This window comes from Monodelphis domestica, chromosome 3, assembly GCF_027887165.1.
Source record: "Monodelphis domestica isolate mMonDom1 chromosome 3, mMonDom1.pri, whole genome shotgun sequence".
NCBI classification, from domain to species: Eukaryota; Metazoa; Chordata; class Mammalia; order Didelphimorphia; family Didelphidae; genus Monodelphis; species Monodelphis domestica.
Window position 1 is genome coordinate 8568079 of NC_077229.1, and position 27416 is coordinate 8595494.

At 43.2% G+C, this 27416-nt stretch overlaps 1 protein-coding gene across 4 annotated transcripts; it reads left to right on the plus strand.

Annotated features, from left to right (window-relative positions):
• Positions 1 to 22241, plus strand: LOC103094215 (zinc finger protein 420-like). Of its 4 annotated transcripts, none has more exons than XM_016433028.2 (5): positions 3 to 434; positions 3408 to 3529; positions 10189 to 10315; positions 11709 to 11804; positions 19468 to 22241. In XM_016433028.2, exons 2-5 carry the CDS (start codon positions 3425 to 3427, stop codon positions 21078 to 21080), a joined length of 1941 nt encoding a protein of 646 aa, XP_016288514.1. In that variant the 5' UTR covers positions 3 to 434; positions 3408 to 3424; the 3' UTR covers positions 21081 to 22241. The 4 variants fall into 4 exon arrangements, with proteins under 4 accessions (XP_016288516.1, XP_016288514.1, XP_056677261.1 ...); XM_056821283.1 differs by lacking the exon at positions 3 to 434 and adding an exon at positions 603 to 1064; XM_016433030.2 differs by lacking the exon at positions 11709 to 11804 and having other exon boundaries at positions 1 to 434.
• The last annotated feature ends 5175 nt before the right edge of the window (positions 22242 to 27416 follow it).

The following is a 27416-nucleotide window of genomic DNA, read 5'->3' on the forward strand; positions in this document are numbered from 1 at the left end:
CCCCGTACTGTCTTCTGACCAAAAGGAGCTTGGAACTCGGGACGCCTGGTGCCCCGGGGCCCTTTTCTTTCTTCCCGAAAGCCAGGAGAGCGGAGCGCCCTAAACTGAGCAGGGCGAGTAATGGCACTACCAGCCCTCGGACCCACAGGGGAGGGGCGGGGGCGGGGACCCGTCCGCCCACCGTTGCTGTGGATTAATGAACCGGAGGGAGGCGGGGCTCACGCAGGAGGCTCTGGAGGAGGGGAGTGGGGGAGGGCCAGCCCAGGGGACAGGGCGGGGCAATCTAGCCTCGGAATAGGCGGCGCAGAGGCCTCTGGGAAACAGGAAGTTAAGATCAGACCGGGTTTCCCCTCCTCCCTCACTTTCCAAAGCTTTTCCCGTCTCAGCTCCTAATCCGACTCTGGAACTCCCTCCGCCCCGCGCCTCAAGCCTGGGTAATTATGAAGTGGCGGCGGGGGACCACGGGAAAGGGGGGCCGAAGGCGGGAGGGAGGGGCCAGAGAGAGAGAGAGAGGAGCTTGGGGGAGGGCAGGCGGCAGAGAGCGTGACTGAGATCTCCTTATTACGTGTCGCTCTGGGGCAGACACCTCCCACTTGTGCCTCCTGGAGCCCAATTCCTGGATCCCCCCCCAAAGGCTCCCCTCCCCCCACGTCCTGGGACTACAGCTGGGCGGGGCTGGTTGGGGTCGGAAAGCATATGAGGCTGCAGCCCAGTGCTCAGGGTACAGCGTATCCCGGGGCTGCTCCGGGGTCTGACTAATCGGCTTCTTCGAGATCTTTCTTGCTACAATGTCGTGCTTGGAGGGGGCGTTGGGACGGGTGTGTGTGTGTGTGTGTGTGTGTGTGTGTGTGTGTGTGGTTGTACCGGATGCAGTTTTACCGCGCCCCATAAGGACGCAGGAGTCCTGCCTCCCAGCCTCTGGGCCCCAGACCCCAGAGCTCCTCCCCGGCCTCCCCTAGGGCAGCCTCAGTCACTCCAGGAACTTCCATTCTGGCTAGACTGGCAGTAATCACCAGAGAGAGGGCGGAGGGTGAAGAGGAGTTCAGGAGGCCTTCATGGAGGAGGTGAGATTGTCATTTGGACTTTAGAGAAGCCTGGTGGAGCAGTGGTGGGAGCTAGGGAGGGAGAGCCTGTGACCCTCCCCTACCCCCATGGAGGACAACCCGAGAAGATGCTCCTGGCCAGGTGCTAGAGGTGCTGTTCATAGACGCCCCTATAGGCTGGTGTTGCCCAGGGCAGAGGGAGTGGCAGGGAGGAGTGGGATGGGGCCTCCTGAATGGAGGCTGGCAGGAAGAGGGAAGAGAGCACAGGAGGCCAGCAGAACCCCAAGAAGGCCCTGCAGTCAGGGAGTGGGGGCTGAGGGAGGAGGAGGGTCTTCCCTACAGGGAGGACTGACCTCTGGCAAAGGGTGTCCCACCTGGGCCTGTAGAGTGCTGTGAGGTGGGCCTGGGTTCCAGTCTGGCCTCAGACTCTTACTGTGCTCTTGGCGGCTCCCCCTTTTGTCTTTGAACCCTGAGCCTGTCCTAGCCCCCTGGAAGGGCTTCCTGGCTGGGGGATCTCCCTATGAAGGCCGACTGGGCCCCTCTGGAACACTAGGAGGGACCCCCATGACCCTCCACCAGCCCAAGGGGACCTCCAGGAGGCACTTGAGGACTTCTGTGATGGGAAAGCTCCTGGGGGTCCTCCTGCAGCCCCTCTCCCTCCCTTGAGAGCAGGGCTTTGGCTTTGGGCCAGTTTCTTGTCAGAGTGGTCCTACCTTAGCCTCTTGGCCACATTTGGCCCTGTTCCTGATTCTCCACCTCTACCTCACCCTCTCCTTTTTCCTCTCCCCTCACCCGCACTAACCCCCCCATTACCTACCTGATTCTCCTGAGATGCTTTAACCCCCCCCCAGGACCCCCAGATGGCCCCTCCTTTTTGGCCTCACATTCCCTCAGTCCCCCTCCCCCTCCCCCCAATTCTCCCATGGGGCCCTGCTCTCCCCCAGAGCTCTCTGCTGCCCCCACCTCCCTCAGGCTGTATCTAGGCAGTCTGGGGTGAGGACAGGGGGAGGTTCCCTAGGATAGTGGAGTAGGGAAGAAGGGGCTGGCTGCAGGGGGAGGGGAGCTCTCTCCTGCCCAGCCTGGTTGTGGCCCAAGAGAATCCCAACCCTGGGGTGGAGTCTAGAGTTGGGGGAGAGGTCTAGAGCAGTGGTTCTCAACATTTCTAATGCTGTGACCACACAATACAGTTCTTCATGTTGCAGTGACCCCAAACAAAAAAATTATTTTGGTGGCTACTTCAAAACTGCAATTTTGCTACAGTTATGATTCAGGATGTAAATACCTGATATGCATTATGTATTCTCATTGCTACAAACAAAACATAATTTAAACATAGTGATTAATCACAAAATCACAAAAACAATATTTAATTATATGTTGAGAAATATTAATCCAACAGGAGGCAGCCTGAGCACTCAGGCGGGAGGTAAGTCCTGCCTTGGGAGGGTGTCCGCAGAGGCTGCCTTCTTCCTGTGGTCTCCCTCCAGCTCGAGCTGAGGTTTCACTTTGCTGGGGTTACTTGGCTCCATTATCAGCTCCAGGAGTTATCTGCTCCAGGACTCGTTCTTAACCCCTCCGGAGCCAGCGCCTCTGGGTCTCTGTTTGAGTCTGGTCTCCAGGCAACAGGGTAAATCCATGGCCCCTCATAGGGGGAGGGCTGCTGATAGGTAACTAATATTAGTACAATATGCCGGCAGCAGGGTCCCCGTTCTTTCCGAGATCTTGCTGTAAAGTAGCACGATTTCTCAGCAGCTAAAGCCATCAGAAATATGTATTTTCCGATGGCTTTAGGGGACCCCTGTGTTTTGATTGGTCGACCCCCACTGGGGTTGTGACCCACAGGTTGAGAACCGCTGGTCTAGAGGGAGAGAGGGGCCATCCTAGGAGCCCAGGCTGTCCTGATCCAGGTGTCCTGACCCCCAGATCCTGCTTAGAGGTTCATCATTGCTGCCCTCAGAGCCAACCCTCTGGGAGGATCCCTGATCTCTGCCTTCCTCAGAAGCCAAAGCCCTTTCCTGACCCCCTCTTCTAAGGTGGTTATTAGTGGTAGTTATCTGCAGTTTTAGGTAGTAAATAGTGGTAGTTGTAGTTAGTTAAAGGATGACTAGTCTAAACATTAGGAAATTTTCTTTTCTCTACCTCTTTCCTATATTTCTCTCCTTTACTATATTCATTTTTACTTTATTCTTTTACTATCTATTTTAATAAAAAGAAATTTTTCTTTGTTAAAAGCTGCTAGAAGTTTTCTTTCCTCTGACTTAAAGGGATAATATGAATTTACAGCTCTACTCTATTCTCATGAAAACTGAAATGATTAAAAGCTGCTCTTCTATTTTGTGAAAACTCATAATCTAACCGTTACAGAGACAAGGCCGGAAAAGATGGAGGAGCTTCACCAGATGGACTCACTAGGGCTACTTTGCTGCCTCTACAGGAATCCTGGAGCCTCAGGGATGACCTTTGAGAGGGACAGACTCCCAGCCCAGGTAAGTGCATTTTAGCCTACAGATGGAAACCCCATCAGCCAGGGAGGCGCCCTTCCTTGGCTCTGACACAAGATTGGCTGTAAGGCTGCTCCCTCCTTCCTGCTGGGCCATTTCTGTCCCCACATCCCAGACAAGAAAAACACCCTTTCTCAGCTTTCTCCTCGGCTTTGAGAGTGATTGGTTAGCCCTTGTTAGCTCAGACTCCAATAGCTCCCCCTAGGCTCTGCCTCTCATGTCAGATTTCTCCCTGGGCGCAAGCGAGCACCGAGGATGACCATTGACTCCTTCTTCCCTTTATAGAAATCCTGTCTTTGCTTTCTGCTTGCCTGCCGACACTCACACCCTCTTCTTCTGCTTCTTTTCACTTGTTCCCTCTTGAATCTAACCCTAACCCTGGTCTGTGCCATCCTCAGGGAAGACATTGTCCCCTGGTGCTGTTCACTGGCTTCTGCCTCAAGTCTTTGAGTCTTCCTGGGTCTCTCTGGCTCCTTCCTCTTTCCTATTTCTTAGTCCAAGTCAGCCAGTGTGGAGGAACATCCAGGTGTGTGCCTGGCATTGATCAGCACAAAGGAAAGGAGAAGCCATTGGCCCCCATCCAAACCCCCTCAGTCTGACTGAGGAGACCCCTCATCAGCCTTATCCAATCCAGCTCTGTGGGGGCTGGAAGGAGGGAGGCATTGTGGGAAGGAAGGGTTCTGGGGTGACCATTGATTCCCGACGGGAGGATTCACCTGGGACTGGAAGGAAGCTTCAAGGCCAGAGTGTTGTAAGGATTAGCTTTTGCTAAAGGCAAGCAAAGATTCCAAAGACTGGGTCAACATTCCAAAGCTCTTAGGAGGTGAGGAACTGAACACAGAGGCAATTGAGACTGACAGTTGTCTCTCTGGGAAGAAGACCAAGAGGAAGTAGAATTGTATCTCTCTGATGGGAAAAGACTTTGAAACTGCCAGGAATTTGGACCCTCTTGAAGGAGTGGTTGAGTTAGTGATTACCTCACACTGGTGGACAGTGTGTGTGTTAATCTTCATTCCCTCCTGAATCCTGTGAGGACCTGCAGAGCACTCTTCATCCTGAGACTTTTGCTTGACCCAAAGGGCGCCAGTGTGTGAGATTAACTTTGGCCCTTGTCCCTGTTTTTACCAAAACTCCTAACCTTAATTACTAATGTAAGTTTTAGTTTAGTATAGTTATGGTAATTTGTAAGGGTTTTATTCTCTGTTTGGGCTAAGAGTTAGTTATTCCCTGATCCCCACTCCCTTCCCTTTTTTAGCTAAATAAACCATATATAGCTAGTTTGAACCCTTCTTTTAACCCTCCCATAACAAGAGTCAGGAGGAAGACTATTCCCTGCGGGGACACAGAAAGCCCCTGGAAATGCCCAGAATCAGACCATGAAAGGTCCTGGCCAAGGATCAGGAGGAGGCCAGTGTCCCTGGGTAAGATGAGGGAGAGGGAGGTGTGAGGGGAGAGGAAGAGTCTGGAAGGTCAGTATATGCCAGAGGAGCCTGTTGTAGGATTGGTCAGGGTCCTTGCCAGTGAGAGGCAGAATCAGGAAGCTGGGGAGGCACCAGTGCGCGCGAGCGTCTGTGTGTGTGTGTGTGTGTGTGTGTGTGTGTGTGTGTGTGTGTGTGTGTGTGTGTGTGTCCCTCCCACTGGCCTTCTGCTGCTGAGCTCATCAGTCCAGAGAGAGTCCGAGGAATTTGGGGTGAGCCTAGTATGAGATTTAAAATGGTTGAGGTCTTAAACTGTAGTGATTAAAATAGTGGAAGTTATAAATTGTGATAGATATAAGAGAGGGTGAGTAAATTTGACCGCAGAAATATGTTTCACTACAGTGTCTTGGGTTTTAAAATCAAATATAAGGTGGTCGCCAGGGAATTATTCCCAATTATTCAAATACCCAAGTCAATTGGGTTTTATAGAGATTTAATTAACAATACAATGAGTAATCAAAGAACGAGAGAGAGAGAGTAAGAAAAGAATCAGTTTTTTAACACTCACCACTAGGTCTGACTAAACAAGGATTTCTAATGACACCAGGCCAGCAGCATCTCAGCTGCTTTCACCAGCTCCATCTGAATGTTTCAGAATCAGTCAGAATGAGTCTCTCCAATCTGAATGTTTCAGAATGACTTCCCAGCTCTTCCCTGAGCTCTTATTTTTAAGGGCAAAATCTCCTCTGTTACCTCCCCTAAGTCCTTACATCTACCAATCACTGTAGATGTTTCTAAAGGACCGCCCATTCTTAGTCCACACCTAAGAAGGTGTGGATTTTTGAGTAATTCACACCAGGAAAGCTCTGAGTAAGTTTTCCAGTTCTTTGTTCCTTGTAAATTCACAAGTTGCTTGACCTTTATAGGTACTTAGCTTAAGAAAAGTATGGGTTTAAGTACTTTTCATTGTTCAGAAAAGAGTTTACAACTTTATCTATCCCTAGGGCAGACCCAAGTAGGTAAAGTAGAATTCTCACATTCCTGCTTTAAGTAGAATTCACTGCCCAAATGGGGAATGGTCTTAATCCAATCTTATAAAGTAGGGTCTGGGAAATGTTAAGGTTTACACTAGGAAGTGCCCTCACACAGAAATGGGGCCTTTTTCTCAGAAGAGGAGCTCTAACTGTCCTTGAGCAGAGCTGTTTGTACCAGACCTAGGAGCTGAGTACATTCCTCCTCTGTTCTGTAGTATTCCTCACTGGTCTAGTCCTCCCCTTGTTGAACTGGCTGAACAGAAAGGGGAGAGTTTCTGAGTTTCTGTAAACCTGGAAGTTTTCTTTGCAAATAGGGTTAGGGAGGTCCTGAGGGAGATATTGTGGTCTTGTCACAAAGCCATCTGCCTCAGTGGCAAAGAATGGGATACAGACAGACTGGACTGCTTTACGTTCTCCTAAAAATCTGCTTTCAGCAATCTGTGTAATAATGCTCTGGGATAAATGTTCTTATTCTCATCATTTCACAGATGAGGAAACTGAGGCAACCAGGTTAAGGTTCTGTGCAGAAGTTTTTCTGTTTCAAGGAATCAAAATTTTCCAGTTTTTGGGTAATTGCCTCTATCTCGAGTTTGACTAAGCATTTGTATCCTTGAACTATAAAGTAAAACACCTCTAAGGTACCTCTGGAGCCTTTTAATTTGGACATTGTGCCATAAAAAGAAAAGGATCACTTCAGGGATGTGTGAAAGCTGGGACACTCATGCATTGTTGGTGGAGTTGTCCGTTAAGCATTTGGGAGCCATTTGGAACTTTGCCCCAAAGGCTTTCAAACTGTTCATACCCTTCCATCTAGGCATGTATCCTAGAGATCCCTAACAGAGGGGAAAGAACCTATTTATGCCAAGAAGATATTTATATAGCAGGTCTTGTTGTGGTAGCAGAGAATTGGAAATGGAAGGACATTCATTAATTGGGGAATGGCCAAACAAGTTGTGGTGTGCGATTATAGTGTAACCCTGTTGGGCTATGAGAAATAACAGCCAGCATCATTTCAGAGAAACCTGGGAAGACTTCCATGAACTGATGGAAAGTATGAGCAGAAGCAGGAGAACATTTCATAGGATAACAGGAACATTGTTCAGTCAGAAGGTGTGAACGACTCAACTGTTCTTATCAATTCAGGGTTGTAAGACAGTCCCAAAGGACTCAAGATGAGAAAAACATCTGCTTCCAGAGAAAGAACTGATGGACTCTGAATTCAGACCAAAACATGTTTCTTTTTTTTCCTTACTTTCATTTTTGTTTGTTTGAGATTTCTTCCATGAAATGACGAGTAAGGAAAAATATTTTATGTTTTTGCTCAGGTAAAATCTAGCTCAGATTGCTTGTTCTCTCAGGGAAGGGCAGTGGAGAGAGGCAGACTATTTGGAAATTAATTTTTAAAAAAAGAATGTTTGAAATTGTTTTTACCTATAATTGGGGAGAAAATAAAATATTATTCTATATACATCTCCCTATAGCTGTGAGATGTGTATGAGATGTTTCTCTTACCTTCTTATAGTGTGATCTTTAATATTTCCTTAAACAATGTCTGGTAGAGTATGGGGTAGTCTTATGTTCTGAGCCTCAAAGCCTTCCAGGCTGAATTTCAGTTTTCTTAGCAGTTTTTATCAAATCAGGAATTTTCTCCCAAATTGCTTGTTTGCAGGAGGCATTTCCTTTAGTCTGTTCCACTGTTTCATCTCCTTATCTTAACCAGTTCCCCAGCTTTAGGATGACTACTGACTTGTGATCTTATCTGAGCTCTGGGAATCCTGTTCCCCAGTTATCCTGGCTTCTTTTCTTATTTTCTATGATATGGTTGATCTTTTGTTTTTCTCAAGTGAATTTTGGTATGATTTTATTTAGGCCTGTTAGATATCTTCTTTCCCATGGTATAAGGGGCGAAATTAGATTTTTGTCTCCCGGATTATGTTTTTGGATTTCATACTCTAAGAATTCTATTCAATGTGAATCTGCTCCTGTGAGGTTTCGCTAGAGAAATTTATGTGGACTAAAGTGTGGAGCTCCCCCTCTCTGAGGAGAGATGCTGAGGCTGCCATGGCTGCTGTTTCCAGAAAACCTCTGTTCTCAGTATTCCCATGAAGCATGGTGTCAGCATTTCCTGTAGGGTGTGTGATGAAGCTGGGAGAAGCAGACCTTGTGCCATCTACTGAGCTGATTCCCCCTTGGAAAGGAAGGGAGGGCTTTGGGGCACCAAGGCATGAATTGTGGAAACATTGTCCATCTTGTGACTCTCTGCTGGAGCTGGCTTGGTTCCCTTTCATTCAGTAGTGTGCCTGGTCCAAATTCTGTCTGGTGAGGAGTTTATTCAATGGGGAGAATTGGGAGAAAGCCTCACTATATTCTTTGAACCTCTTCCTGCCTGGCTTGGAAACTGGACCGCCTATACCTGCTGTTTAGAGACCCTCAGCTATAGCCCAAGCTTAGGTTGACCAGAAAAATAGTCAGATTCTGAGACTGATGGAAGGAGTTTTCTCCTCATTGTACATCTCAGGCATTCAGTGTGTCTTATCTGCAATCTGTGTCCATATTGATCAACCAGTTATTGCTTCTTTATTCTTTTGATTGTTTATAGATATTGGGATGGAGTAGGACCCCTTTCAGGGAAGTTCCTCTGTCTCTCTTCCCCATCCCGACTTGGCAAGTCTCTAATCTTTTCTCCAGTTAGAAAGAAGATGACCCAACACTGGATCATTTCCATTACATTCATTGATCTTATTTAATTCATCTCTTTTAAGGTAGATAAGTCTCTTTTCTCTCTGATTTCAATGTCAGACTCTAAAGCCCAGGAAAGGGCCTGGTCTTTATTGGTTAGGCAGTAGACATACATTGCTTTAATAAATTGATGTGCTCAAAAGAGCAGAGCTTTGATTTCTCTGGCTTTTCATCTTTCACTTGTCACAGTTAATCTCTTTATTTTGTTCTACATTTGCCTAGAAATCTGTCTCTCTCTCAGAGAAAACCAAGTCTCTCTGGCCTCAGTGTGAGTCCTCATCTCCCTTTAGCCATGAGAATATTCATCAGAGGAACCCCCTTCCAGGTCAAGGTAGGGCCTCCATCCTTTCTCCATCTTCTCAGGCTTTTCCTTCTCTTCCTACCTCCTACCCTGTATGCTCTTCTCTTTCTGAGACAATGGAGACCTTCTCCTCAATTTTCCTTCTCTTAGTCTTGTCTACAGCCTTTATTACTTATGGCCCACTCTGTCCTTCTCAATATTCTCTTCTCTCTAGGGTTTTGGGGCATGGCTCTTTCTCTCTCCTGGCTCCTACCACTCTGATCTGTGGTTCTCTTTCTTCTCTGCTGGCTCCTCCTCTAGATTTTGTAAGTGAGTTTAGGGTGAGAGAATTCCTCTAGCCTTATCTTTGGCCCTCTACTCTTTTTCTGGACTTCTTTACTTGGTGATCTCATCAACTACCATGAACAGAAGCACCATCTCGTTGCTGATAAGTCTCAGATCTGCCTTTTTTGCCCTAATCTCTGTGCTGACCTGCAGGCTTTCATCTCAAATTTCCTTACAGGGATTTCACACTAGGTGACATCTTGAGCTCAGCAGGTCCCAAACACATTGTTCTCTCTCACCTAGACAGAACCCCCACCTTCTCTAAAACTGTATCCTCCCCGTCCCTCAGGGTCAAAACCAGGGAGCCCCCCTTGACTCCTCACTGTCCCTTACCCACATTTCCATTATGGTGCCAGGATCTCTCAGTTTCACCTTCACAGCATCTCTCCAATATGACCCCTTCTGTTCTATGTCCCTGCCATCTTCCTGTTGGGGGCCCACATTACCTCCTTCCTAGACTATTAAGACAACCTCCTGCTGGGTGTGCTGCCCTAGGACATAGCAATAGTGCCATAGTCACATGACTGACTTCTACATCCCAGCCTGGGGCCCTGGGATACCGGCTGCACTGGAGGTTCTCTAGAGATTTCCTTTCTCACACTAGAAACTCCTCAGCTTCCTTTCAGAGCATCCTTGATCTGCTTTTCTCAAGCCTCCATTGGGCTCTTACAGACTCAGCTTTCAGTGCTATCTCTGACACTAACAAAGGGTGGGATCTTTGGGCCCCTCCCTTCTCTGTGGGTCAGATTCTTCCTGTAACTGACCAGAGGTGGGCTCTTCCTTATGATGTGACTTTCAGCCTCTGTGCTCTGACTTGGTCTACTCTAGGAGGTGGTGACCTTCAAGGATGTGGCTGTGGAGTTCACTCAGGAGGAGTGGTGCCTCTTGTCCCCTCCCCAGAAGGAGCTGTACAAGGAGGTGATGCTGGAGAATGTCCAGAACTTGCACTCTGTGGGTAAGGAGTCTCTCCGTGCTGCCAAAGTCAGCCATCCATGGGAATATAACCCTCAACATCAGGCAGGGTTGGGAGCAGTTTAAAGTCATGAGGAAGGGATGAGGACTGGTATGCCCAGTTCCAGAGCCAGGCCCCTCCTGCTTCCTGGTTCTCCTTTAAAAAGGGCTTTGCATTGTGTAATGGGACCTTGGGGGCTCCCTTTGGTGATGCTGAAGTCCAAGGTCAAATGCGTGTTGGAGAATCTCAGACATGGAAGTAATCTCAGAGCTGATTCCTTCTTGCCTCTCCCTGGCCCGGAATTGGGTCTCCCAAACCCATCTCTGAAAATTGTTCAGGAGGGTTTTGCTCCCACCCTCTTCCCCTCTTGGGTGGATCTACTTTTGGGGGTCTTTTTCTCTTTAACTAGCATAAACTTGTAGGTCATAGCACCTGTGTGTCCCCAGGAGAGATGATTTGTCCTTAGTCTTCCTTCCTAACCTTCCTGATCTAATCCTCCAGTAGACCTAGTGAGGAAGGGAGGGAAGGGATGAAACATTCATAAAAGCCTGCTCTCGTCCTAGGCCTCTGCCGAGGGTTTCCTCTGTAATATTATGGCACTTCTTCCTCATCTTCATCTTTGTAATTCAGTGACACGATTATCACCATTTTACAGATGAGGAAGTAGTTTTAAGTGATATTTTCTTAGGCACCCATTTAGGAGGTGATTGTGAGGAAATGTAAACTGAAGCCTGCCTGCCCCCTCCCCTTCTAGCTACCTCTCCTTTCCAGGTAATGGAAAACTATGGACTGAGTCTAACCTTCTCTAAAGAAAATGCCATAGAGCCAAAGGTCCTGGTTTCAAATTGGTTCCCCAACATTCTCCATCCTCCTCTCCTTACCCTATGTGCTAGGGAGACTCTTCTCCAGGAGACCCCTTAAGTTTCCTGCGGGCCCTGCTTGTCTTCCTCTGTGATTGTCAAGATGAATGGCCTGGTTAAGAGACAGCATTGGGCCCAAGAAGGATTGTTGAGTTCCCCAGGAGAAGAGGAGTTAGAGATACCCTGAGAGAAGAGTCTCTGAGCAGCAAGCAGGGTGATGGGACAAAAACTGATCCCTCTAGGTCCCTGTGTCTGGGACTTCAGACTGACCCAGAACTGTGACCCTTGGACCCAGTGTGGGAGTTTAGAAGTTTCTGCCAGAATGGACCAGAACAGGATGGGGGAGGAGAGGCTATTTTTCATTCGAGGTCCCCCACCAGGGTAATAGGCATATCCTACCCCAGGTTCCTCCATGACAGACATGGAGGGGTAAGGGCAGACTCCTTTATGAATCCCACTGGATTCCCCATCCTTTTTAAGATAACTCAGAGACAGCTTCTCTCCATCCTCCTCCCTGACTGATTTTCCATGCACAGGGCTTCCAGCTCCCCCAGAAGACATGACCTCTTATATGGAGCAGAGGGAATCCTCTTGGATGCTGGAGCAAGAAGTTCTGAGGAGCTGCTGCCCAGGTGAGGGAGGGGAAAAGAGGTATGGGAGAGCCAAGGTGACCAGAGGTTTCTGTGTGCTCTGGTGAAGTCAGTGTTACATTTGTGGGGCAGGAAGACCCAATTTGGAGTTCTTTTTTCAGAGGATTTAGCAGGGCTCACTTGGAAATTCACTAAGCCCCTGAGCCTCATTTTCCCCATCTATAAAATGAGGGTGTTGGACTCCATTTCCTATCAGCTCCCTTCATGGGATCAATCTGTGACCCTCTAAAAAGTCAGTGTTTTGGACTGAAGGGCCTGGAAGTCTCGTGCAGGTGTTATATGGGCTGAGGTTTCTCCCTCTGAGCTCTTTAGTATCCTGAAACAGGTATGAGTACTTGCTCTGAGCTGGGCTAAGTTATAGGGCACATAAAGGGCTGCAGTGGACATCCCCTACCCTAATGGAATAGAGCTCACCCTCTACTAGAGCAAACAGCAGCATGCTAACAGTTATGTAGAGGCCTTCTAGACCCCTGCTCCTTGGCAGCCAGTCACAAGAGGAAGGCTCTGAGAAGGAGTACTAGAGTTCTAAGGGTGAGGTGGCCTGGGGCTTTAGGAGAGCCAGACTGAGGATTCTGAGGGAAAGTATGGCAAAGATAAAAATGAAAGGCACAGAAACAACTCACTGCAAGTGGCCGTCTCTACCAATTTAGTCTTGAACCTGAGGACATATGTTGGATAATATCTCATGGGGAGAAATGGTTTAATAGGTTCCTAGAGGAAGTCATTAGCTCATTAGTGTGGGAAAGGCTGAAGAAGAAAAACAATGGGGGCCCTACAAGGTGGAATAGATGAGCTTAAATGAAGGATAAGATGGGCTTCTTTGAATATGAAGAGAGATTTCCTGTGATCCTGTGGGCAGAGAGGAAAAGGAGGCAACTGAGCTGGGTGCGATTTAGAGGATAAGAGCTCTATAGATAGGTCCAGCTTGTGTTCTATGAAATATGAGGAGAAGTTCTCAGCTAAGAAGGTGAGGCAGGGCTGGAAGGAAGCCATGAGGGAGAGTTAGAGACCAGGGAAATATTTGGGAGGCTGCTGTGCTGGGTGGCAAAGGGAATCATGAGGGAAATATCACAGGATTGCCTGGCCAGGTGAGGACTCAGGTGAGGTCAGGGAGTCTCAATGTTGAGTGGAGTCAGGCAACTGGTTTCCTGATTTTCCTTTTTTCCATAGACTCGCAGCTCATGTGCAGGAGTAAAGAGTACTGCTTTACTTAAGCTTTCCCTAAATCACCAACCCAGGCTCTTTCCTGGTCTCTTGGGCTCAGTCTTTGTCCTGTTCTTGGATAATCGATGAACATAGGACCTCACCTTAGGGAGATGAGAGCCTACAGAGAAGCCTCTGGGATCTTCAGGATTGGGTCTATTCTAGTTCCTATGGCATTATTATTGACTACTGAGAAATAAGGCCAAGAGTTGGATAGAAACACAATTGAGGCTAGAGTATGCATTGGCTTTCCAGGAGACACACCAGAATGCAAGGATCTTGGTGGAGGTTGGCCCTGAGCCCAGTAATAAATATGTTCTAGTGAGTATGCTAAGGCTTGTACATACAAAGTAAGGGAAACACCAGTTTGGGCTGTCCTGGAGCTCACAATCTAGAACCCAAATATAGAGGTAGTTTCGAACGAAGTGACAGATCCTGAATCTCCCTCTGAGGTGATTCAGGGAGAATAAAATGTTGGGGAATGGAAATGCATTTAATTCTTCAGGGAAATGAGGAACTAGAGGAGTTACGAGAATGATAGTTTAAGGAAAAAAGCAATCCAAGGAGGAACTAATCCAAATTCTAATGATAAAAATAAACATCACCATTTGCATGTTTCCCCTAATATGCGTCATACACTTTATAAATATTTTCTCATTCGATCCTCATAGGAACCCTAGGAGTCACTTGATATTATTATGCCCATGTTATTGTTGAGGAGCCTGAGAACAACGGTGCTCCTGTGACTTGCCCAGGGCTAAAAGTTATAGTAAGTTTCTGAGGTGCAGTGAGAATGCACCACCACCTATATTGGGATTTTTAAGAAGAATATTATCAAAATGCCATTATCTCTATAAGGTGGGAAATAGGAAGAGAATTGTACAAGCGTTCTTGCTCTTTTCAAGGAGACATATTTTTAAACATGAGAAATGCAATGTTTTTGTTTAAACTGTATTTAGTAGAAAGAAAGATTTTAGTTTAGTGAAAAGAGGCATTTAAAGAAAAGTAATGGCTACTCTCAAGGAGTAAGGAACAGAACATCTTTCATGCCTTGAATAATTGCAAAAAAGTGCTGAATTCCTTTATCTGATCTCAGATCTTGGAACCAAAAATAAGATAGAAAGCAATCACAAAGGGAATTACATAATGCTTACAGAGAAGCTAGATATATTTAGTCTACGTGTATCCAGTGGTGTCATACTCATGAAGAGAGAACTGAATGTATGGACAATGAAAATAAAAGCAGAAAGATTGAAAGTAAACAGTCTTTAGTACTGTGGACAGAACATAGTCACAGGATTTGTTCTCAGCTGCTAGAATTTCAGTTCAAATTACTCATCCAGCGTTTTTGAAGTCATGATCTGTGTTAGGAATGTAATAAAACAAGCTTGTCTCAAATCCCAGATTTGTTATGAGAGCCAGTGAGATCACATTGGAAGTTCTTTGTAATTTTAATTGTTCTTTAGGTTTGCGGTGATGGCATTATCGAAGGATGGCTTGTTCCCATTTAAGTTGGAAGACTTTTCTTATCTGAATAAATAGGATATAAAATGGTTTCTGTTCTAACAGTTCAGTAAAAGAGATAGAATTGTATATGTGTTCATGTCAATGTGTGTATTTTTTGTCAATTTAAAAATTAATATTCAGTTCTTCAAGTATTATATTTAAAAATATTTATTAAATTTAACTTGAAGCAAAGGGAAAGCAAAAGGCTAGAGCAACTGAGAGAGCTCCCCACTTGTAAGTGGAACTGAAAGCCGAGTCTGTGCGAACCAAAATGAAAAACCCCAACCGTATCATGACCCACATACATGAAAGGGAAAAGGGAATTGTCAAAAATATAGTCCAGGGCAAGCATTCTAATGAATATATACGCCCCTGTGATCCTTTGGGAGACTAGTCTCCCCTGTGGTTCATGAAAACATAACTTATAATTTGAACTAGAGATATATACAAATGTTGAGTGGAAAAACAAAAGAGAAATGGAACAAAACCAATAATAGATTCATTAACAGAAAACCAGTTAGGGGTCAGTCCACTTTGGCATAAGAGTGCAAGGGATCCACTGCACAAAAATCCTGTAGCTCCAAGAATTTCCCTCAATTGATTTTTAGTGGTAAGAGTGCTTAACTTCTGGATATTTTTCAATACACTTGGGAGAAGTTAAACAGGACCCAGAAGTTAAAATAAAGCCTAAATATTGTACCTTGGGGAAATACCACTGAACTTTGTCCTTCGAGACCTTGTGGCCTCTCTTATATAGCTCTAAGAGGAGGTGTTTGCTATCTTCTTGGCATGGTTTAGCATTTGATGAAGCCAAGAGGAAATCATCCATATACTGAATTAAAGCACTGTAGTTAAAGTTTTTGGCATCCATATCAGCAGTTAAGAATTGTGTAAACAAAGTTGGAATGCCCATGAACCCCTGAGGCAAATTAGCCCAGGTTCACTGGAAATCCTTCCATGTGAAAGCAAAGATGTGCCTGGAATTCTCATGTATAGGTATAGAAAAAAAAGATGAATACAAGTCTACTATTGTAAAGTATGTTGCCGTGCTAAGAATAGAAGAAATAATATTTTTGTTGGAGACTACAGGGTATTTCTTTATAATGTTCACAGGTCTCAAATCCTGGACAAATTGATAAGAGATACTTGCCATTGGGCCCTAATTTTGGCTTTTTAAGAGGCAGGATGGGTATATTGTATTCAGATTTATAGGGAATTATGATGCCTTGGAAAACAGTGAATTTATTATATGGGTAATGCCATCAGTTGCTTCCTTTGAAAGCGGTACTGAGGAATGGAAGGTGTGCTAGCTTTTGTGTTAATTTGCACTAGAACAGCTGATATAAGTAGACCAACATCTGAAGATGATGTGGCTCAGACTCAGGTATATCAGTTATGATCTCAAAAATAGAGTCTTTCATCTCATGAATATCTGAAAGAAGTACATTTTGCAATGTTAAGGATTCCTTGGGTAATTCTTGTGCCAGAGCCATCTGTAGAGTAAGTTATTCTGGCCTTAAAATTGCATAAAAGATCTCTTCCCAGAAAATTCATAGTGGAGCCAGGCATTAAGAGGAAAGAGTATTCCACACTAAGGGGTCCTATGGACATTATTCTAAGGGAAAGCTTGGGAACCTTTAGGGGTGACCCTGATACTCCCACTACATTTATTGAGCCAATGGAACTGCAATCTGAATCAGGTGTACTCTTTAATACAGACCTGGAAGGTCCAGTGTCTAAAAGATAATCATAATACATGTTACCATCTTTTAATGTTACATAGGGCTCATCATTTTGGGGGGCAGTGGATAGGGACAATGGACAGCAAGATGTGAAGATCTAGAAAATCAAAGCTTATATCCTATGAGTCTTGTGTCCCAAGCCCTTTATAATCTTTGGGTAGTTACTTGGGTTCCCCCTTCAGTGGAAATAGCACCCTGGGTGGTTCTGGTTTGAGCTCCACTGAAGATATCCTGTCGTGTGGTCATTTGGTATGAGTTGTCAGGTACCTGATTTATATTCCTAGAATTATTATCAGTCCTAAAGTTGTGATTCCTGAAATCACTATTTTAACACTTATTTCTATAATTGTTTCCAAAAGAATTTTTCCAGTGAATAGTATTTCTTATTGTCTAGAGCAAATTCCTACAGTTCATCATTATGTAGCCCTTCTGACAGAAGTGGCGGGTAAAGGACTGATAGTTAGTTTCTTGGGGAGGGACTGGTGCCATTGGTTGAGCGTCATGCCCTTTGTCTTGTTCATTAATCCTTTTCGAATGGTTTCCATGAAGTCATTAGTCTCTTCCTGTTTTTCTTTATGGGCTTTATAGACATATAGAATAGTTCTCCTTAACTCATCAAGATCCATCTGAGGCCACCATGGGAAATGCATTTTAAAATAATCTTGGACCACCCTGTAAGAATTGTTAACAAAATGTTGCCTGATTTTCTTAATATCTTTTTCTTTAGAAATATCAAGGTCTTGGTACCACCCCCAAATCTCGGTGAGCTTATCCATGAATTGTGAGGGTGTCTCATCATTGGATTGTTTAAGGTTTTCAAATTTGGTCCATGATTCTGCATCTTTGGAGCATTCTCACATTACTGTTAGGATGGCCTCCCTACAGTGATATAATTGCAAATGGTCATTGAGGTTATTATAATCTCATTCATGATCTTGACATGGCCAGTGTGCTGCATTGCACTCTCAGACTTCATTAACATGAGAGATCATCTCATTTTTCTCACATTCTGTTAGAAAAGTGTTGAGTAAATTTTCAACATCCTTATTTAAGATGAATTATATTGATAAAATATGCTGGCCATATTTTTTGTTATCAAGTGACTTGTTCTCAATATGAGGAACGTTATGGTTTAGTTCTTTCACATCTTGAGTGAAAGTTACATGGTGTCTTAGGGTTACCACATCCCCATGGCATCCTATTTTGGGCACTTCTCTTCAAGGACAAAATGATTTCATAGAAATCATTCAATGGTTGTGGTTCCCTAGAAATCGACTGAGGGGATACTGAAGCAACATTGATAGGAATAGGTATGGTAATGTATAAATGGAGATTTGAACCCTAGACTTTATCCCCAGAAGTCCTTGTTTTTTCTCAAATTTGCCTATAAACTTTAACTGTCTCCATGTTGGTGAGATCATGTTTTTGTTATTTAACTGGCAATAACGCCTTCCATGTTCTCTTCCTGCATGATGTAGCATCAGGTGTGAAGGTGGTAAGGTGGGGATGGCTGAAATGGCTAACAAGTCATGGCACATGGTTTTTATCTTGTATCCTCCTTATTCTTTGATTTCTAATGATCATTTAATAAACCTCTAAAACATTTTTATTTTTAGAGATATGAATTTAATTTTTACCATAGGAGGATGAGATTTCCTCAGGGCTCGGATTGGTTGTGGGTTGGGAGAAAGGATAGGAAAGGATGGGTTATATTGGAAGAAAGATTTGGGGCAGTAAGGTTAGCCAGGATTTGCAGAGCATGAGAAATGTTGCAGACTACAAAGTCTACCTACGATATAGGAGAGGGGTTTCCCATCTTTATTTCAAGAGAAATAGGATTGTCCTCTATGAGTGTTTAGGGAACAGGCTTGCAAAATTCACACTTGTTTTGAATTGGATCAGCATTTGTCATTAATTAGACCATGTTAGAAGTATTTGAAATTGTCCAGTGGAATTTGCATGTCAGCCTGCATTTTTGCTTTAATCTTTTGAATGGTAGAATTTTTTTGTTTTAACATTGAGGATCAAGAAAATAAAATTTCCTAGGAACAGCAGAAGAAGGTAATCATGAACCTTAAAGTTCAGAATTGGGCAAGAAAAAGAAAGCTTTCATGCAGAGAAACATCTATGCTTTTTAGCATTCTAATAAAAAAATAGGAAAAGGGGGAAAATATAATTTTGAATGTATATTCTTTATTTTTATATGAATTTTAAAAACTTATTTTAAAATCATCATTATTAGGTTGGGTATTGGGTAACAGGAGGGATATTTGGATTATTTTATTTAATTTTTTATGATTTTGTTGAATTTTTATTCATGGAAAAATATATATTTTTAAAATCTGTATTCCTGTATTTGTTGCTGCCTTTTGCTGGCTAAAAACAACCACTGCAAGAAAAGGGGGGGGGGGTAAAATTTTAATTTGTTGTGTTCAATATTGATCTCTAGTTGACCAGGTAACACTACAACACGGAGAGGTAAGGGGCATAATTGGGGATGTGGAGGTCAGGGTAAGTGGTGTGTTTAGGGTATGCCAGAAACCAAAATGGAGGATATGACTATAACACTGGGTGGGGTTTGGGAAGTGGATCTGGGGTAGAGATGGGAATTTGGGTAAAGCAGAAAGGGAGCTAGGAGTTAGGTAGCCTTGGGTGGGTGAGAGGGCCAGGACTCTTCCTCCTGCCAAGGCAGAGACTGGAAGAGGTTAGGAGGCAACCAACTGCCCTGCACAGAAAGGGACTCTGAATTTCACAACTCCCATTACTCATCAGCTGTCAGTGAGGTAAGTATAACAACAGGAAGCAGCAAGATGCCAAGCAGGACTGGCAGGAGCGCAGGGTTTAGGCAAGTTGGTGGCAGACAAGTCAGTGGGGAAAGAGTGAGCTCAGCTTGGGCAGCTCAAGTTCTTGTTTCTTCATAGGTTCTCCAGATTGTAAAATTTAAAATTAATATTAAATGCTCCAAGTATTATATTTAGTAATACTAAATTTAACTTGAAGCCAAGGGAAAGTAAAAGGCTAGAGAAGCTAAGAGCTCCCCTACCTCCATGTGGAACCAAGAGTCAGGGCTTTGCAAACCAAAACTAAAAACCCCAACCACATCATGAGACAGTACACAGAAGGGAAAAGGGAATTGTGGGAAATGTAGTCCTAAGCACACATTCTAATACATTTTTACTGTTTGTTTCTTACAGAAGGAAAGATTATACCTGAAATAAAGGCGTATCCAATAGAAATGAGCCTTCCTGTGGATGAAATGGACCTACAGAGATTCGTGAGTGATGGTCCTGATAACTTTTCTTTCAACGAAATCTTTGTTCCACCTCCAAATTTATCTAATATCGAATATCAAAGAATGCACACCGAGGAAAAATCTACTGAAAGTAATCAAAGGGGAAAGACTTTTAAGTACAGGTCCAATCTTACTTTTCATCAGAGGATCCACACTGGAGAGAAACTTTATGAATGCATGAAATGTGGAAAGACATTCTGTCAGAACTCCCATCTTGCTGTACAACAGAAAATGCACGTTGAGGAGAAACCTTATGAATGCAAGCAGTTTGGAAAGACATTCAGTAAGACTAATAGTCTTGCTGAACATCAGAGAAGGCACACTTTGGAGAAACCCTATTTATGCATGCAGTGTGGAAAGACATTCAGTCGGAGTGACATGCTTGCTGTACATCAGAGAATCCACACTGGAGAGAAACCTTATGAATGCAAGCAGTGTGGAAAGACATTCAGTCGGAGTGACATGCTTGCTATACATCAAAGGATACACACTGGGGAGAAACCTTATGAATGCATGCAATGCAGAAAGACATTCAGTCGGAGACACCATCTTGCTGTACATCAGAGAATGCACACTGGTGAGAAACCTTATGAATGCAAGCAGTGTGGAAAGACATTCAGTCAAACTTCTAGTCTTGCTGTACATCAGAGAATGCACACTGGGGAGAAACCTTATGAATGCAAGAAGTGTGGAAAGACATTCAGTCAGACTTCTAGTCTTGCTGGGCATCAGAGAATGCACACTGGGGAGAAACCTTATGAATGCATGCAATGTGGAAAGACATTCACTTGTAGTTCCCATCTTGTTGTACATCAGAGAATTCACACTGGTGAGAAACCTTATGATTGCAAGCAGTGTGGAAAGACATTCACTTGTAGTTCCCATCTTGCTGGACATCAGAGAATGCACACTGGGGAGAAGCCTTATAAATGTATGCAGTGCGGAAAGACATTCAGTCGGAGACACCATCTTGCTGTACATCAGAAAATGCATATTGGGGGGAAACCTTATGAGTGCATGCAATGTGGAAAGACATTCAGTCAGAGAGGCCAACTTGATGGACATCAGAGAATGCACACTCGGGAGAAACTTTATGAATGCAAGCAATGTGGAAAGACATTCAGTCGGAGAGGCCAACTTGCTGGACATCAGAGAATGCACAATCGGGAGAAACCTTATGAATGCATGCAATGTGGAAAGACATTCAGACAGACTTCTAGTCTTGCTGTACATCAGAGAATTCACACTGGGGAGAAACCTTATGAATGTATGCAATGCGGAAAGACATTCAGTCGGAGAGGCCAACTTGCTGTACATCAGAGAATTCACACTGGGGAGAAACCTTATCAATGCAAGCAATGTGGAAAGACATTCAGTCGGAGTGACAATCTTGCTGTACATCAGAGAATACACACTGGGGAGAAACCTTATGAATGCATGCAGTGTGGAAATACATTCAGTTGGAGAGGCCAACTTACCATACATCAGAGAATGCACACTGGTGAGAAACCTTAAGACTCCAAGCTTTGTGGAAATGTTTACATATAGTTCTAGTCTTGCTATTCTATGAAGGAAATGTAATCTTCCCCCTGTCTGGAGAAACATACCTGGCATGAGCCTAGTCTTGACTCAGGGGGCAAGAATAAACTAGAATCTTTCCTAGTATGAATAGTACTGAATCAAATATGCCCATGACTGCCACTCTTCAATTTTTTAAGAAAATTGCTAGCTAGACTAATGAGAGAAGGATAAATGAAGGAATCAGAAAAGGCAATGAGGATCTAAAACTATCACTTTTCCCTGGTGATATTTAGTATACATAGAGAATTAGCCAAAAAATTATAAAGACAATTAGCAACTTGATCAAATTGTAGGATGATAAAAGGAAACCACAGAATTCCTCTGTACTACCAATCAAACAGGGGAAATATGGAAATAGGAATTCTATTGGATGTTATGGTAGACAATATGAAAACCACTTGGGAGTCCACTGCCAAGGTAAACAGAACTTGATTTGCTACCCTAGAATTCTCTGAAGACTGTATGTTAATCTGTTCTTTCATTGGTAAAGGCTAGAGTAAGAGAAAAAAAGTTCACACAACTTGGTCTAATTTAACCTGATTCCACGATTCCCAGGCTCATGCTCCAAAGCAGCTGCATTTGGCTCCAGCAGCTGAGCACAACAGAAGCCAGTGTGAGTGAATCATTCAGTGCTCCAGAGAAGGGAGAGGGAGCAGTTGGATTAAATAAGCCCAGTGTTTGAAATCAGCTCCAGACATTTCCTAATCTGATGACCTTTGATAAACTGAATAAATAATCTCTTTGAGCCTACTTCTCCCTATCCTGTAAGAGGGAGATGATAAAAACAGGGTTTTGTGGGGCTCAGATGAGGTCATACACATGCAGTGATTTTCAAATCCAGATCCTTCTCCAGGCATGTCTATGCTCTAACAGTGTCAGGGTAAAATAACTTGGGAATTCTAGTTAAGAATAAATACTTGACTAGGAGTCAAGAGCTGAGTGAGAATGGGAAATTTTTGATTAATAGTTGAAAGTATTATTAATTAAAAATTGCTATTTTCAATATTAAAAAAGCCATTGTGTGACTGGTTATTCCCTTACTAGTTCCTGTTTATACATGCCTTGTAATGAATAAAAATAATACTACTTCTACTATATCCTATAAAGTTTATTGGAAGGGTAGACAACTATTCCTCTAAGTAACCTGACCAGGTGGTGCCTAGGCTGCCTGTTTCGTCTTCTTTCCCCCTCACCTGCCTGCTCTGTCTATTCTCCTCATGGTTCTCCTGATTCCTCTGTTGGTCTTCCCCAATTCTTCCCCAAACCTTAACCTTTATTGACATTCAGAACATACACCGACACAAACCTAGTGTAACTCTGGTATGTCAGGAATGTTTGATAGACAGGTAAAATTACACAGGAAGGGCAGGGGATAAGTTTCCTTGACAGAATTGCCCTGTGATCCTTTGGGAGTCCTGTCTCCCCAATGGATCACTTAACTACAAATATCTTATAACTAAATACCTTCTAGCTAAAAGTACATAGAAGATCGCCTTTTTCTAAAAGGGAGTTACAATAATTAGAGATGGGAGTAAAATGTAAAATACTGATTGAGAGATGCAATGACAAAATGCCAACTAGGTTGGCAGTCCCCTTTGGCATGAGTGTTTACATTCAGAATAAGTATGTTCAATGCCCTTAAATTCAGTTCATTATATCCCAACGTTCATTCTAGATTTTTGATGCAGTGTGTATCTTCATCAGATATCTTTACGATACCTTCTCCAAAAGAATCCACTTTCTCGATTTTGGATTGTGGACAAGTTTCTTTTTCTGAAATTTCTCCAAAAATTTTTTAAATCTTGGGCAGTGGGTTCAATAAACATTTTACCTATCTAGGACCATGCAACTTTAAGGGAGGATTCTGGGATCTTCTATTTAAAGGTCCATAAGCCATTTACAGCTGCAGGTTTGGAGGGACTGAGACGTTGCATGCCTAAATTCTTTTTGGACCCTTACTGTTGCATAAAATTTCAAACACACATTGAGGCTGTATGATCCAACTTTTGAGGATGGGGAACTTCTGGGGGAGCTTTTCTACCCCAGGAGAGAAACAACAATTTATTCAGCGTATAAGAGAAGATCCAAATCTTATCAATTGGCCCTTAGAATATGCTGACTTGGAACTCTCAAACTACCAAAACTTAATCTATTTGATAAAAGCTCTTGAGGACCTTGTAGAAAGTATGAAAAGTTTCACTAAGCATCCTGATTCTTGGGGTCAATTCTAGAGAAGGCACCAAAAACACACTGAACATCCCTTCCTCTATCCCGATTGTCTGGTGGAATCTGCAGAAACAATCTTGGGTTTCCCTGAGCAAAGTGACCAAGCCTTACAGCATGTCCGCAGGCAAGTTTTAAAGGAATGAACACCACTGATTAAAACATTTCAAGCAGTTCTGCCCCAAATTTGAGATCTTGAACCTAGAAAAGCTTAGAGAATCATCCATGTACCTTTTTAATTGGAATAAGGAACAACACCAAGAGAAAGATGAACAAATAAAAGATTTAAAGCAATGATTGAAGGAAATAAATGCAACCATCAAGCCGGAGATAGATGTGAATCTTGAAATTTCTCAGACTTGTGAATGTTAAAAAATTTCCCCATTGGGGAAATTTCAATTGGAATAATTCCCTATTGGGAATATTCCTCATCTAAAATGTGAGAACTCTACTTTGATCAGAAATGGGAGGACCTCTACTCCACCCGTACTTAGGACTGCTTTAGGGGAGAGAACTCCTTGCTAAACAATGAGGGTACTTGGGCCCATACTTATAATGAGGCAAAAAGTTCTTTAAGCCCTGCCTATTTTTAGAATTAATACAAAGGGGTGCTAAGTACCTATTAAAGGTCAGGCAACTTGTAAACTTGTCAGGACAAAAAGGTGAGAAACTTACTCAGAGATTCTAACCTACTCAGGGATGGATTACTAAAAGGATTAATCTACTCAGCTGTGAATTCAGAATGGGCTGGCCTTTGGAAAACGTCTACTGTTATTGGTGGATGTAAGAATTTAGGGGAGGTGACAAAGGAGAAAATGCCCTGTATAAGGAGATGAGAAATCTGAGTAAGAAACAGTCAGCTGGGAAAGGCTGCCTCGAAGGGTCTCTCTCGAAGCTCTCTCGGGACTCATTCTGAAACATTCAGATGGAGGATTGAGCTGGTGAAGTCAGCTGAGATGGAGCTGGCCTGGTGTCACTAGAATCCTTGCTTAGACAGATCTTGTGGTGAGTGATAAAAGACTGACTGATCTCTCTCTCTTAAGATTCAGGTCTAGGCTATGTTGGCTTAAGGCCCTTTATACTTATTCCTTTCTTGCTCTCTCTCTCTCTTTCTTTAATTCCTCATTGTATTCTTAATTAAATTCTCTATAAACCCCAGTTGACTTGGGTATATTCATAATTGGGAATATTTCCCTGGCGACCACCTTAAATATTTGATTTAAAACAAGACACTGTAGTGAAAACATATTTTCTGCGGTCACAATTTACTCACCCACTCTTATATCTACTACAATTTAGTTCTTCCACTCTTTTACTCACTACAGTTTACAACATCAACCATTTTAACTCTTACAGTTTATGGCATCCACTTTTTTAAATGCCACATAGATGAAGTGAAAAATCTGGCAACCCTTAAATCATACAAACCAAGGGTACAATACCAACAAGCCAGACAATCCAGTGCAAAAAGGTGTTTCATGTGTGGGAAATTCAGCTATGTAGTCAGATTCTGCCATCTAAAGGCTCAAATTGACCCAAAAAAACAATAGGAGGTCTTATGGCAACAGAAATCAACATAAAAAGCATGGAAATAACAGTGCAAACAACAATCAGTCCCAGTGTTGTGATCATGGTTGTAAATCACACATGCAAGCCTGGAACTGGGTACAATGCAAATTCTGATCCAGCAGGGAGCCAGAGCAAAATAATTGCTCATAGCATCTACTGCCAGCAAAAATGCCACATTATGAAACCAGGAACAAGCATTACCACTAATAGGAAAAGCAAAAAGGTAAGAAGGTTACAAGAAAGAAAAACTTGATGGATAATACTTAATTGCAGAAATCAACTTTGGGGATAATAAAGCAGAGGGCAAAACAATAAAGCAACTTCAAGAACAGTTGCAAAGAGATGTATTAGAAATCAAGGACAGGATCTTTGGGGAAAAAGAGAAAGAGAATGGGGTACAAGAAAGCAATAAAGATATCAAAGAATAGTTTATAACACACATGGAGAATGCACTAACATGCAAGGACATAGTAACTAAAGAATGTAAAAGTGTAGCAGCTATAAAGAGCAAAGTTGCAAAAGTCCTCAGCACAGTGTCAAAAGGATATTAAACAAGAACAAAATAATAGCATAGTAAAAGACACACAATTACCTGGGAGTTCTAGGACTTTTAGAGTGCAGATTGCAGAGGAAATTTATAAAAACACATAGAACTTAGCACGAGTCCAGTGAGGTGATAAGAGCAACGGTTTCCACCACCCAAGCAATCAGCCCTCAGACATACAATCCTTACATCTGGGACAATCCTGAAAAGACTTATGTCAGGGAATTCTCTCCACCACCAGAGAAAAGCTGTTTTCACATTAGTGTATTTACGGTTTTATTTTGGGGTATGGGTGTGCTCTTACAACACTGTCCAATATAGAATTGTGTTTTGTATGATAAAGAAGTTTTTAAAAACAATATGAAATGCTTTAAGATTTGCAAAGCTCTTTACAAATATGATTTCATTTGATCTTTACAACAACCCTAGGAAGAAGGTACCATTATGCCCATTTTATATAGGAGGAAACTTGAGGCTGGAGAAAGGTAAAGACCTGTCCAAAGTCCCAGAGCAAGCATCAGTTAGGCATTTAACTTAACTCTCCTCAGTACCAGACTGCATCACCATAGTAATGGGTAGAATTTACACAGTATTCTACATATGTTGCCTCATTTGACTCATAACACCACTATAAACTAAGTGATCCAGAAGATAGAACACTAGATCTGGAGTTGTGATTTTTACATTCTCTCCATCTTGCTTGGTCTAGCACCCAGGAATGTACTGTGAATCTTAAAATTTCTCAGACTTGTGAATCTTAAAAATTCTTAGACTCTACCTTAGAACATTTGGTTAAGACCATTCCCCATTTTAAACAATGAAGGTACTTGATCAGGAATGTGAGAACTCTAACATTACTCCACCCATACTTAAGCATACTTTAGGGGAAGATAAAGTTGTAAACTCTTTACTGAGCAATGAAAAGTACTTAACCCATACTTAAAGTAAAGCTAAAACCCTTAAGCTGGGTCTATTTTTAGATCTAATACAAAAAGGTGCTAAGTACCTATTAATCACTAAAAGTTCAAGCAAGCTTAGCAGAAGGTGTGAGGTTTTAGTCTACCCAGAGAAGGTGATAAGGTGTGAATTAAGAATGGTCAGTCCTTTGGAAAACATCTACTGTGATTGGTAGATGTAAAAACTTAGGGGAGGTGACAGGAGAAAATTCTCTTTAAAAGGAGGTCAGAAAAGGCCTCTGAAGGTGATTCAGCTATGGAGCTGAATTGGGGGCTGGTCTCTCTCGGTGGCTGAAGGAGTGCAGCCTTGGTATCTTGAGTTGGAGCTTGGACTAGTTGGAGTAGCTGGGTCTCTCTGAACACTAGAGCTTGTTTGGAGCAATATCTTGTGGTGAGTGATAAAAGACGGACTAGTCTTTCTTAAGGCTCAGGCCTAGGCCATGTTGGCCTAGGCCCTTCATACTATATTTCTCTTATTCTCTCTTTTTTCCTTAATTCCTTATTTGTATTAATTAAAATCTCCATAAAAACCCAGCTGACTTAGGTATAATTCATATTTGGGAATTTTTCCCATGGCGACCACCTTATTTTTGATTTAACTCAAGACACTAACTTGAAACCATATTTTCGCGGTCACAAGTTCATGGCAACCACTCTTTTGTCTGTAACAGTACACACCCACATTACACGGCATGTGCTAGAAAATGACAAATCAGAAACAGTGGTCAGACCCTGGTCTGTCCTAAGTCAAGCTAAGCTATCATTGGTACAGATGAGATGCAGGAAAGTGACATAAAACCATTTATATAAGGCACGTCACTTCCTCTCTCTGCCTCTTTCACTGGAGTGGAGACTGTGGCTGGCAGCGTGCTAAGCATTCCAACATCTTGGCATTGTAGCAGCTATTTGGGTTTGGTGGCGAGTTTGCCTTTGTGCTGATTTAGGCTCAGACATCTTGCCTGAACCCTTTTGGAGTTC